Here is a 12,560-nt window from a genome sequence, read left to right as displayed (position 1 = left end):
TCTCCTGGCATGGGTGAGAAAAGCAGGGAGGGTTAGGGCGAGGCGCGGGCATGAGGGACTAGCTTCGATAGGCATGGCTGTGTGTTTCTGTGCTGTGGGACTGATGGGGCTCAACAGGGTAGTAGTTTGATGCTTCAGCCTGCAGCTACCCAGGAGAACTGCGCTCCAGATGCTTCATTAGTTTGTTGTCCTGCACACCGACCGGGAGGCGATGAAATCGCCCGTTCACACGCAGCCACCAGAGCAAACGTTGTACATACGGTGATGACAAACACAATATCCAGTGCAGAACAGTGCAAGATTGTGTTGCACAAATCCAAGGATAGCACAGACGAGATAGGCCGAAGGGCCTGTCTCCAGGCAGGACAACCACTGATGCTGTACGTGTGGAGTTCGCACACTCCCCTCCCCCCCCCCCCCCTGTGGTGGACTGGATGCGGGTCAGGGCAGGGGAGGCAAGCTCAGCCTTCCAAGCCTCAATCCGAGCTCAGCCTTCCTCCCGCTCACCCTAGCCCCGACGGGCCGAGTGCCACCGCCATTCCTCCCCAGACAACAACTGGGGGGAGAAACACAGAAACCTCTTTCAAACCCTCGAAATCCACAGGGAATGCCCCTGCCCTGCTTTTGAAATCAAGCCTTCACAATTGTGCACGTTTTTTCTTCTTTTTTTTAATAGATACAGATGCGCCTCGACTTATGATATTTCAACTTTACGATGGTGCAAATGCGATACACGTTCGGCACAGTAGAGTTGCTGCCTTACAGCGAATACAGCGCCGGAGACCCGGTTCGATTCCGACTACGGGTGCTGTCTGCACGTTCTCCCCGTCACCAGCGTGGGTTTTCTCTGAGAGCTTTGGTTTCCTCCCACACTCCAACGACATGCAGGTTTGTAGGTTACTCGGCTTGGTAAATGTAAAGATTATCCCTAGTGTGTGTAGGTTAGTGTTAATGTGCGGGCTGATCGCTGGTCGGCGCAGACCCGGTGGGTCGAAAGGGCCAGTTTCCATAATGTATCTCTAAACTAAACTAAACATTCAGTAGAAATCGTAGGTTTGGTAGGTTAGGTGTATTAAATGCATTTTTGACTGACGATACTTTTGGAACGTAAGTCGAGGAGCATCTGTATATAGAAGAAAACTTATCATGGGATAACACTGATTATTTGGGGGCCTATCTAAAAAAAAATTGTGTAAAAAAGACATTTATTTAATTGGAATACAACTTGGCTCCAACGGGTTTACGAGCAAAGGTCCTCGAAGGGCCGAATGTCCTACTTCTGCACCTATTTTCTATGTTTCTATGTTTACCGCTGCCGGAGTCTTGCGGCCGTCCAAGGGCTGAGAGCGAGATACCACCGTTCGGAGTTGAGGGGGAACGGCCGGGAGATGGGAAGCGGTGACTCTGGATTTATCCCGACACCTTTCGCCAACGAGAAGACAGAGGAATGACGAAGAGATGGCGCTCGAGGGGGCGGGGGGGGAGGGCAGTCGATGACTGGTCAGCTCAGACCTTGCATCCCATCCCAAGAATGGACACTGCATTGTCGACAGAGCCAAGGAGGGCTGATATTAGGGACACTTCTCCATCCGGTTCCCATCACGGATGGCTGATCTGCTGAGTTCTACCGGCACTTTGGAGGGGAATGGACAGGCAACTTGTCAGGTCGGGACCCTTCATTGGACTGATGGAGTCGGGGAGGAAAGCTGGAACAAAGTGATGGGGTCGGGACAGATTCCAGGACTTGATTAGGAGGTGGGGGGGTGGTCTCTTTAATTTGGGGAATTCAATGTTCATGTCATTGGGCTGTGAGCTGAGGTGCTGTTCCAACAGTTTGCGCGTCACCTCACTCTGGCAATGGAGGAGGTCCACGACAGAAAGGTCAGTGTGGGAGTGGGAAGGGGAGTTAAAATGGTTGGTAACCGGGGTTCCAACTGGACTTGGCGGAACGAGTGCAAGTGTCGGGTGAAATGCAGCCTCGTCTACGTACATGGAACAGCAGATGCTGGTTTACAAAGAGACACAATCTCCTGGAGTAACTTACACCTCTGGAGAGCATGAACAGGCAACATTCTAGGTCAGGTCCTTTCTTCAGACTGCTTGGTGTGGGGGGGTGGAGAAAGTTGGGAAGGAGAGGTGGGAGTGGTCGCCTTAGATTCCCTTCCCTCCACAGATGCGGCCTGACCCACTGAGTTCCTCCACCGCTTTCTAGGGAATGGACAGACGACGTTTTGAGTCAGGACCCTTCTTCAGACTAATCGGAGAGGGTGGGGGGGAGGAAGCTGGAAAAGAGAGATGGGGGCTGGACAAAGACTGGCAAGTGATGGGAAGACACAAAATGCTGGAGTAACTCAGCGGGACAGGCAGCATCTCTGGAGAGAAGGAATGGGTGACGTTTCTAGTTGAGACCCTTCTTCAGAAGTGATAGGTGGATATAGTTGAGGGAGACACAAGAAACTGCAGATGCTGGCAGTGAAGAAAGCTAATGGCATGTTGGCCTTCATAACAAGCGGAGTTGAGTATAGGAACAAAGAGGTCCTTCTGCAGTTGTACAGGGCGCTAGTGAGACCGCACCTAGTACTGTGTGCAGTTTTGGTCTCCAAATTTCAGGAAGGTCATTCTTGCTATTGAGGGAGTGCAGCGTAGATTCACTAGGTTAATACCCAAAATGGTAGGGGTGTCGTATGTTGAAAGACTGGAGCGACTAGGCTTGTATACACTGTAAGTTAGAAGGAAGAGAGGGGATCTTTTTGAAACATAAGATTATTAAGGGATTGGACACTTTAGAGTCAGGAAACATGTTCCCAATGTTGGGGGAGTCCAGAACCAGGGGCCACAGTTTAAGAATAAGGGGTCGGCCATTTAGAACGGAGATGAGAAAAAACGTTTTCAGTCAGAGAGTTGTAAATCTCTGGAATTCTCTGCCTCAGAAGGCAGTGGAGGCCAATTCTCTGGATGCTTTCAAGAGAGAGCTAGATTGAGCTCTTAATGATAGCGGAGTCAGGGGGTATGGGGAGAAGGCAGGAACAGGGCAATGATTGTGAATGATCAGGAATGATCACATTGAATGGCGGTGCTGGCTCGAATGGCCTACTCCTGCACCTATTGACTATTGTCTATTGCTTTCTGCGGTGGGAAGAGCCGCTCGCCAGTGTGGGCCCGCCGTTGCTGCCGCTGCACCCGCGTGCTGTCAAACGCCTCACCGTAGTACTGGCAGACGTAGGGCTGGCCACTGGTGTGCACGCGCTGGTGAGACAGGGCGAGGAGGCCACGGCAAAGCGCTCGCCACTCACCGGGCTGGGGATGGGATGGTCGCCGGCGTGTACCCGCAGGTGCCTCAGCAGCTTACAGGAGCGGGTGAAACCCATGCCGCACTGGGCACAGGTGAAGGGACGCTCGCCGGTGTGGATGCGCTGGTGCTCGAGCAGGCTGTCAGAGCGGGTGAAGCCCTTGCCACAGTCGCTGCAGGTGTAGGGCCGCTCCCCGGTGTGCAGGAGCCGGTGCACCTTCAACTCCTGCTTCAACTTGAAGCCTTTGCCGCAGTTGGAGCAGGTGAAAGGCCGCTTGCCAGTGTGCACCAGCTGGTGCCTCAGCTGGTTGGAGGAGTGGGTAACGGCCTTGCCACACTGGGCGCAGCTGAAGCGGCGCTCGCCTGTTTCAACTCCAACATCGACTTGAAGCTCTTGCCGCAGTCGCTGCAGGTGTACGGCCGCTCACTGCTGTGCACCCGCCGGTGCTGCCCCAGCCCCGACAACTGGGCAAAGCTGTTGCCGCAGTCGGAGCAGGTGTAGGGCTTATCGCCCGTGTGCACCATCTGGTGGATCTTCAGGTCCTGCGCCGTCTTGAAGGTCTTGCTGCAGTCGGAGCAGTCGAAGGGACATTCTCCCGTGTGCACCCGCTGGTGGGTCTCCAGCAGGCACGGGTAAGGCCAGGCCTCGCCACACACGTCGCATTCATAACGCTTCTCCGTGTTGTGCCCCGCCATGTGGTCCTCCACCGAAGCTCAGCCCGCACACCGAGCAGATGGGGGGGGAAGGGGGCTCACCGGCACCCTGGCCGCCCTCAATAGCCGCTCATGTCCCCGTCTCTCTGTCCACAGCAACGGCTCCTAAACCCTGCAGGAGGGGAACACAGACGGTCAACAAGCTGGCAAACAGGACATTACTAACACGTGAAGATCACTAGTGTTTGAAAGGGGGGGGGGGGGGGGCAGGGGGTGTGAAGTGGTCGGCGGGGGGGGTGAGGTTGTCAGGGGGATGAGGTGGTCAGGGGAGCATTGAGGGAGTGGGAGTGAGATGTCAGGGGTGTGGGGGGGTGAGGAGGGAATTGGGGGGGGAGTGGGGGTCGTAGGGTATGGGGGGGAGGGGTGTCGGGGAGGTTTTGGCGCAGGGCGGCTCGATGTGGGAACTGGATGCTCGGCGCCCCCAGGTCGGTGCGCCCCCCACCCATCTTGCACACCCCTCGACCCCCCACACCCTTCGCCCACCCCACATCCCTCCCCTGACACCACTCCCCCCCAGGGTGAGGATGGGGCTGTGTGAGTGGGGGAGAGAGAGGAAGGGGGATGAGGGAGGCGGAAGTGAAGGGTGTGAGAGGGGATGTGTGAGGGGAGGGGGTGATTGGAGAGTGAGGGGGCAAGTGGGGGGGGGGGGCGCCGAGCATCCGGGCACCGCGCCGAGCCAACTGCACGTTCGCAAGCGCAGGGGAGGCGGTGACGTCATGGCGCTGTGCACGGGCATGGCGCTATGACGTCACGCCGCCGGGCGGCTCACACGTGGGCGGGAGCAAAGATACTAGAGGAGCAAGATAGACCACTCGACCATAATAAGCGCAGTATGTCACGGTGCCTTTTTAGTAGGCAGAAACTTGCAAACATGAATTAAAAGAAAAAAACAAAACTGAATTGATAGATGATAGCCACTTATGAAGTGTTTGCTCTGTAATCAACCAGAACCAGGAGAGGACGCGAGGCCGAGCGGCGGCGACGGCTGTTCCCCATCTGAGCTCCCGGCGCTGAGCGAGCGGAGGCCTCACGTGACCGACGACCAGATCCGGCCCCTCCACACGGACGGGCAGCGCCTGTGGCCAATGGGGCCGGACAGCAACGTCATAAACTACCAGGTACCGCCCCTTCCGGAGTCCAGCCAATTAGAGTCGAGTCCCCGCCCACCCGGCGTAGTTGAGAGCGTCCTATAGGTTGAGCCGCTGCCCCGCCGCTCGGACAGACAGCGCCCTCCGCCAATCGCTGCCGGACCCGCTGAGTTGCTCCAGCACTCTTGTCAAACGTCACCTGTCTATGTTCTCCACAGATCCCGCCTCCAGCACGTTGTGCAGCAGATGCTGGTTTACAAAGGGACACAATCTCCGGGAGTCACTTGCTCCTCTGGAGAGCACAGACAGGCAACATTCTAGGTCAGGACCCTTCCTCACACTGCTTGGTGTGCGGGGGGGAGGGGTGGAGAAAGTTGGAAAGGAGAGGTGGGAGTGGTCACCTTAGATTCCCTTCCCTCCACAGATGCGGCCTGACCCACTGAGATCCTCCACCACTTAAGACGCAATGGACAGATGACGTTTTGAGTCAGGACCTTTCGTCAGACTGATGGGGGGTGGAAGCTGGAAAATAGAGATGGGGGCTGGACAAAGCCTGGCAGGTGATCGGTAGACACAAAATGCTGGAGTAACTCAGCGGGACAGGCAGCATCTCTGGAAAGAAGGAATGGGTGATGTTTCAGGTTGAGACCCTTCTTTAGAAGTGATATAAAGATATAGGTGAGGGAGACACAAGAAACTGCAGATGCTGGAATCTGGCAGAGAACGCAATTTAGTTAAAGGCACAGAATCTCTTTCCCAGAGTGGGGTAATCGAGCACCAGAGGACATAGGTTCAAGGTGAAGGGGAAAATATTTAATAGGAATCCGAGGGGTAACTTTTTCACACAAAGGGTGGAATGGAACGAGCTGCCAGGGGAGGTAGTTGAGGCTGGGACTATCCCAACGTTTAAGAAACAGTTATGGACAGGTATATGGATAGGCAGGTTTGGAGGGATGTGGACCAAACGCGGGCAGGTGGGACATGTTGGCCGGTGTGGGCAAGTTGGCTGAAAGGCCTGTTTCCACGCTTTATCACTCTATGACTCTAACACAAAGTGCTGCAGTAATTCGGCGGGTCAGGCAGCATCTGTGGAGAAAATGGATAGGTGACGTTTCACCGAGTGCTGGAGTAACTCGGTGTGTCAGGCAGCATCTCTGGAGAACATGGATCGGTGATATTTTGGGTCGGGACCCTTCTTCAGACTGACACTATGTTAACAGATGATGGGGTGATGGCAGATGGGTGGCGTGAGTGAGAGGCGAGAGAAAACAAGCAGATAAAAGGGTGTGAGATAAGGAGAGAGGAATGTATACGTGCAGCTTTAAGGGACATTGGTCAGGTAGCATTTGGAGTATTGCACAGTTCTGGTGACTCCTTTACAGGACTGATGTGGAGGCTTTGGGGAAGGTGCAGAGAGGGTTTACCTGAATGGTTTAAAAACAAGGAACTGCAGATGCTGGTGTACAAAAAAGACACAAAATGCTGGAGTAACTCAGTGGGACAGGCAGCATCGCCGAAGAGAAGGAATCGGTGACGTTTCGGGTTAAGACTGAAGTGGGTCTCGACCCGAAAAGTCACCCATTCCTTGCAGCATTTTGTGTTTTGGGCTGGCCACTGGTGTGCACACGCTGGTGAGACAGGGCGTGGGAGGCCACTGTAAAACGCTCTCCACTCACCAAACTGGGGATGGGACGGTCGCCGGTGTGCACCCGCTGGTGCCTCAGCAGCTTGGGGTTGCTGGGATAGCCCTTGCCGCACTGGGCGCAGGTGAAGGGGCGCTCGCCTGTGTGGATGTGCCGGTGCTCCAGCAGGCTGCTTGAGCGGGTGAAGCCCTTGCCGCAGTCGCTGCAGATGTACGGCCGCTCCCCGGTGTGCAGGACCTGGTGCACCTTCAAATCCGGCATCGACTTGAAGCCCTTGCAGCAGTCGGAGCAGGTGAAGGGCCGCTCACCGCTGTGCACCCGCCGGTGTATCTTCAGTTCCGATGACGACCTGAAGCCTTTGCCGCAGTCGGAGCAGGTGAAGGGGCGCTCGCTGGTGTGCACCCGCTGGTGCTTCAGCAGGTTGGAGGAGAGGGTATAGCCCTTGCCGCACTGGGCGCAGGTGAATGGGCGCTCGCCGGTGTGGATGCGCTGGTGCTCCAGCAAGCTGTTGTTGCGGGTGAAGCCCTTGCCGCAGTCACTGCAGGTGTATGGCCGCTCGCCGGTGTGCAGGACTTGGTGCACCTTCAAATCCGGCATCGACTTGAAGCCCTTGCCGCAGTTGGAGCAGGTGAAGGGCCGCTCACTGCTGTGCACCCGCTGGTGTGACCTCAGATACCAGGACGTCTTGAAGCTCTTGCCGCAGTCGGAGCAGGTGAAGGGGCGCTCGCTGGTGTGCACCCGCTGGTGCTTCAGCAGGTAGGAGGAGAGGGTGAAGGTCTTGCCACACTGGGCGCAGGTGAATGGGCGCTCGCCGGTGTGGATGCGCTGGTGCTCCAGCAGGTTGTTGTTGCGGGTGAAGCCCTTGCCGCAGTCGGAGCAGGTGAAGGGCTTCTCGCCCGTGTGCACCCGCCGGTGGATCTTCAGGTCCCGCGCCGTCTTGAAGGTCTTGGTGCAGTTGGAGCAGTCGAAGGGGCGTTCTCCCGTGTGCACCCGCTGGTGGGTCTCCAGAAGGCACAGGTGCTGCCAGGCCTTGCCACACACCTCGCACTTATACCGCTTCTCTTTGTTGGGCCCTGTCATGTAGTCCTCCACCGAAGCTCAGCCCACACACCGAGTAGATGGGGGGGGATCACCGGCACCTCAATGGCTGCTCACGTCCCCGTCTCTCCGTCCACAGCAACAGCTCCTAAACCCTGCAGGAGGGGAACACTGAGGGTCAACAAGCTGGGAAACAGGACATGACTAACACGTGAACAGTGTTTGAAGGTGGGTGGCAACGGGGAGTGGGGGTGAGGTGGTCAGGAGAGGGGGGGTGAGGTGGACAGGGGGTCAGGGGAGGGTTGAGGGAGTGGGGGACGTGTTAAAGTTCGGTTCTAAAAACAAACAACAACACAAACAGTTAAAGGTAAACCAAGCAAAGCTTTAATTATCGTCAGACGGGAGTGGGGGGGATCAGTGCTTAGGGTGAATGACTATACTCAGCACTCCCCGTGCTTCCGCTCAAAGATACAGCATTTTCACAGCATTTTTATACAAAATTTGCAGCAAGAATGTTTAACATTTCCATCAAATCAATCACAAACTGTATCGAACACAATATACTTGACACCCTACAGTCATAAAATATTCCACACAATAAGCCATTAGTCGAAAGTAAGGATCCTTATCATACCCAGGTCTTGTTTACACAGTCTCACAAGTAGTCAACAGTTAACCACATCCTAATCTTAACGAGAGCATTGTCCATCGTCTTTCCCAGACATCCTTCCCAGGCATAACACGATATACCGCTCTACAGGCTCCAGGAATCTCAATGTTTGATACATCCTGCCTGATGCAATTTTGCAAACATCAGCTATTCAGGACCCAAAGTTCAGGCTCATCCTGTTCATTCATTCTACCATTTTATTATTTCTGTGGTTTCCAGGGATTGTTAAGTTTCAGCTACCAGACACATCATTGGCCAAGCATCCTATTATGCAAATAGCCATTAACTCTTTCAGAGGGGGAGTTTGGTGTCAGGGGTGTGGGGGGTGAGGAGGGAATTGGGGGACAGTGGGGGTCGAAGGATGTGGGGGGGAGGGGTTTCGGGGGAGGTTTTGGCGCAGGGCGGCTCGATGCGGTAAACGGATGCTCGGCACCCCAGGTTGGTGCGCCCCCTCCCACCCTTCTCCCCTTCCCCCACTCACCCCCCAGACCCCTCGACCCCCCACACCTCTCGACCCGCACCCTCGACCACCCCACACACCTCCCCCGACACCCCAGTGTGAGGGGGGATTGTGTGGGGGTCAGGGTGAGGAGAGGGGGGGAAGGAGGGGAGAGGTGGTGAGGAGGCGGTGGGGGAGTGGGGAACCGGGATGAGGGCGGTGGAAATGGAGAGGTGTGAGAGGGGATGTGTGGGGGGAGGGGATGATGGGGGGGGGGGTTGAGGGGGCAAGTGGGGAGGGAAGCAGCGACCTGGGAGCCGAGCTTCCAGGCACCGCGTCAAGCCGCCCTCCAGCTCCGTGGCAGGGGAGGCGGTGACGTCACGGCACCCTGCACGCGGATGACGTCCCGCCGCCGGGCGGTTCACATGTGGGCGGCTGTAAGGAGTTTGTACGTTCTCCCCGTGACCTGCGTGGGTTTTCTCTGAGATCTTCGGTTTCCTTCCACACTCCAAAGACGTACAGGTATGTAGGTTAATTGGCTCGGTAAATGTAAAAATTGTCCCTAGTGGGTCTAGGATAGTGTTAATGTACGGGGATCGTTGGACGGCACGGACTTGGAGGGCCAAAAAGGCCTGTTTCCAGCTGTATATATATGATATGATATGTCATGGCGCTATTTCAGTAGGCAGAAACTTGCAGAAACATTTTAAAAGAAAAATTGATACATGATATATTCTGCATTTTTATGGTATCACCACACATACTGTTCCCCACAACACTGATTACACTGCGAGAGGCAGAGTAAATGGAGGGTTTTGCCTACTAAAATGGCGGATGTTACGCTCCATTGCGTGCTGCACTTCCGTACAGGCGATTTCAAAGGAGTGGTTCAGCTTATTCCTCTAGTATCTTTGGTGCGGTATTCCCCCCTCACACACACACACCCTTTTTCATCCTGAGAGTTCTGAATTTGTGGAATTCTCTGCCACAGAAGGTTGTGGAGACCAATTCACTGGATTAATTTAAAAGAGTTAGATAGAGCTCTCGGGGCTAGTAGAATCAAGTGACATGGGGAGAAGGCAGGCACGGGTTGCTGATTGTGGATGATCAGCCAAAGGGGTCACAGTTTAAGGATAAGGGGGAAGTCTTTTAGGACCGAGATGAGAACGTTTTTTTCACAGAGTGGTGAATCTGTGGAATTCTCTGCCACAGAAGGTAGTTGAGGCCAGTTCATTGGCTATATTTAAGAGGGAGTTAGATGTGGCCCTTGTGGCTAAAGGGATCAGGGGGTATGGAGAGAAGGCAGGTACGGGATACTGAGTTGGATGATCAGTCATGATCGCTGGACTTTAACACCGCCCGGTGCAACTCGGCTGCGGGACTTAACACCGCCCGGTGCGGCTCGGCTGCGGGACTTTTCACCGCTGGTGCGGCTCGGCTGCGGGACTTAGCTGCGCAAGGCTTGGTCGCGGGCCTTTCTTCACCCGGTTCGGCCGCGAGACGTTTCAGCGCCCGGTGCGGGGACTGTGCGGGTCGGTCGGGGACGAGCTGTCTGTCCGTGGGCGTGGGGAAGAGAGGGGAAGTTTTGTTGCCTCCATCACAGTGAGGGGGTGTTTGGAGTCACTGTGATGGACGTTTGTGTTGGGGTTATGTGTCTTGTGTTCTTTTTTTTTTCTATGACTGCTATGTAGTTTCGTTCGGTACTTCGGTACCGAACGACAAATAAAGCTCTGTTATCATATTGAATGGCGGTGCAGGCTCGAAGGGCCAAATGGGCACCTCGTGCACCTGTTTTCTACGTCACTTATGACCTTATACAGGAAGAAACCTTGTCTCCGCGCTGGAGTCACACAAGTCTTCCACTCAGCGTAATTCCCTTTATCCCGTATCCGGACACAGCGGACGGGTCGGTTGCAATCGCGTGTTGCCTTTCTGTTGACCGGTTAGCACGCAACAAAAAGGCATCTCGGTGCACGTGACAATAAACTAAACTTAACCTTCCCGCCGCCGGGGGCGCTGCGGCCGGCTGACCAGAGACGCTGCACCGCGGCCTCCCAACGCCAGGGGGCGCTGCAATCTGAGGACCAGAGGGCGCCCAAACCTCCTTCCCTCCCTCATTCACTCACATCCCGCTCCTCGGGTCGGCGGCTGCAGGACCGCCCTCGGGAAGGGAGGAGGGGGCGCGGGAAACTTCAATAAACTTTGCCACCAATATTCCCTTTACCCTCGGACGGTAAGGGAATGGAATATGCCGCCACCCAACACACGCGCCGCTACCGATGTTCAGACATTTAAAAAGGGGATTGAGCAACTGGATCTCCTCAACTTGGTCAAAAAGGCCACTTCAAAATTTAATCACCGCTCTACTCACTCCGACCTGCGCGAGATAACCACTTATGAGATGTTTGCGCAGTAATCAACCAGGACCAGGAGAGGACGCGGGGCCGAGCGGCGGCGGCGACGGCTGTTCCCCACCTGAGCTCCCGGCGGTGAGCGAGCGGAGGCCTCACGTGACCGGCGCAGGACCAGATCCCGCCCATCCACACTGACGGGCAGCGCCAACGGCCAATGACAGCAGGTCCCGCCTTCCAGGCCGCAACATCACAGTGTCAGGTACCGCCTCCTCCCGGAGTCCGGCCAATCAGAGCCGCGTTCTGGCCCACCCGGCGTAAGTCTGCGCGTCCTATAGGTCGAGCCGCTTCCCCGCCCCTCGGACAGACAGTGCCCTCCGCCAATCTGCAGTTCCTTGTGGCTGCCAAAGATCGGCACAAAATGCTGGGGAAAAAATATGGGAACGTTTCAGGTCGGGGCACTTGGCTACTTGTCAAATTTGTTCGAGTTGAGAAATGTAATTGTCTGATTTTAGTTAACTATCCAACAATCTACGTCCCTTTTATTGATAGCGGTATGAATATTGATTTCTCTAACTGCAAGTAACCCTTACATCCCCTCTCTCTCCATCCCTCCCCCACCCAAGTTATACCAGATTCAAAGTCATCTTCTTGAGTCTCATTGTCTGTAACTCGATTTCACCGAGCCCACAGCTAACAATGGCCTGTTTCCTTTAACTGTCATCTTTTTGCATCTCCTTACCGTCATCTTGGTTCTGTCATTTTCACACCTCACCCTTCCCTGTCTGTAGTCTGCATTTGGTCTTGCCGATGTATAATAGTCCACATCTTGAACAACGGATCCAGTGGAGGAGGTGCAAGTGAGGCTTTGTCCCACCCTCACCTCCCTTTCACAACTACAATCAGACTGAAGAAGGGTCCCGACCCAAAACCTCTATCTAAAACGCAATATCATGTGCGGAACAGTGCAAGATTGTGTTGCACAAAGCCTAGGGTAGCACAGCCTAGATGGGCCTGTCTCTGGGCACTGCGACCACCGATGCTGTCCGTGTGGAGTTTGCATGCTCCCCCCCCCCCCCCCCCCCCCCCGTGGTGGACTGGAAGCGGGTTGGGGTAGGGGAGGCAAGCTCAGCCTTCCAAGCCTCAATCCGAGCTGTCTTCCTCCCGCGTAACCTAGCCCCGACGAGCCGAGTGTTGCCGCCATTCCTCCCCAGACAACTGGGGGGAAAAACACAGAAGAAACCTCTTCCAACCCCCCGAACCCCTCAGGGAATGCCCCTGGCCTGCCTTTGAAATCAAACCTTCACAATTGTGCACGATCTTTCTCT

At 55.3% G+C, this 12,560-nt stretch overlaps 2 protein-coding genes across 5 annotated transcripts in view; both read right to left on the bottom strand.

Moving 5' to 3' along the window:
- Window positions 1-3,463: 3,463 nt before the first annotated feature.
- LOC144601038 (uncharacterized) lies at window positions 3,464-11,357 on the bottom strand. Of its 3 annotated transcripts, none has more exons than XM_078412977.1 (2): window positions 11,259-11,357; window positions 3,464-4,115 (listed from the first exon to the last, which is right to left on the bottom strand). In XM_078412977.1, the coding sequence occupies exon 2, from the start codon at window positions 3,983-3,985 to the stop codon at window positions 3,590-3,592; it is 396 nt and encodes a 131-aa protein (XP_078269103.1). In that variant the 5' UTR covers window positions 3,986-4,115; window positions 11,259-11,357; the 3' UTR covers window positions 3,464-3,589. The 3 variants fall into 3 exon arrangements, with proteins under 3 accessions (XP_078269103.1, XP_078269102.1, XP_078269101.1); XM_078412976.1 differs by lacking the exon at window positions 11,259-11,357 and adding an exon at window positions 4,955-5,052; XM_078412975.1 differs by lacking the exon at window positions 11,259-11,357 and adding an exon at window positions 4,821-5,021.
- The window catches only part of LOC144601017 (uncharacterized), a 27,315-nt gene continuing 21,283 nt past the window's right edge, over window positions 6,529-12,560 (bottom strand). The window contains exons 1-2 of one of the 2 annotated variants that reach the window (XM_078412932.1): window positions 11,253-11,383; window positions 6,529-7,927 (exon numbers count right to left, since the gene is read on the bottom strand). In XM_078412932.1, coding sequence (XP_078269058.1) covers window positions 6,666-7,814 — 1,149 coding nt within the window. In that variant the 5' untranslated portion in view covers window positions 7,815-7,927; window positions 11,253-11,383 and the 3' untranslated portion in view covers window positions 6,529-6,665. Of the gene's footprint in view, window positions 7,928-11,252; window positions 11,384-12,560 lie in introns of those variants that run through there. The other variant, XM_078412935.1, reaches the window with a different exon arrangement.

Source organism: Rhinoraja longicauda, chromosome 16 (genome assembly GCF_053455715.1).
Source record: "Rhinoraja longicauda isolate Sanriku21f chromosome 16, sRhiLon1.1, whole genome shotgun sequence".
In the NCBI taxonomy this organism is placed as follows: domain Eukaryota; kingdom Metazoa; phylum Chordata; class Chondrichthyes; order Rajiformes; family Arhynchobatidae; genus Rhinoraja; species Rhinoraja longicauda.
Note: the sequence above shows the minus strand (reverse complement) of the source record. Positions and strands in the feature narration are given on the sequence as shown.

What these genes read in the sequence shown, in the direction of transcription:
- LOC144601038 (XM_078412977.1), bottom strand. Translation starts at nt 3,985, where the DNA reads ATGGCGGGGCACAACACGGAGAAGCGTTATGAATGCGACGTGTGTGGC.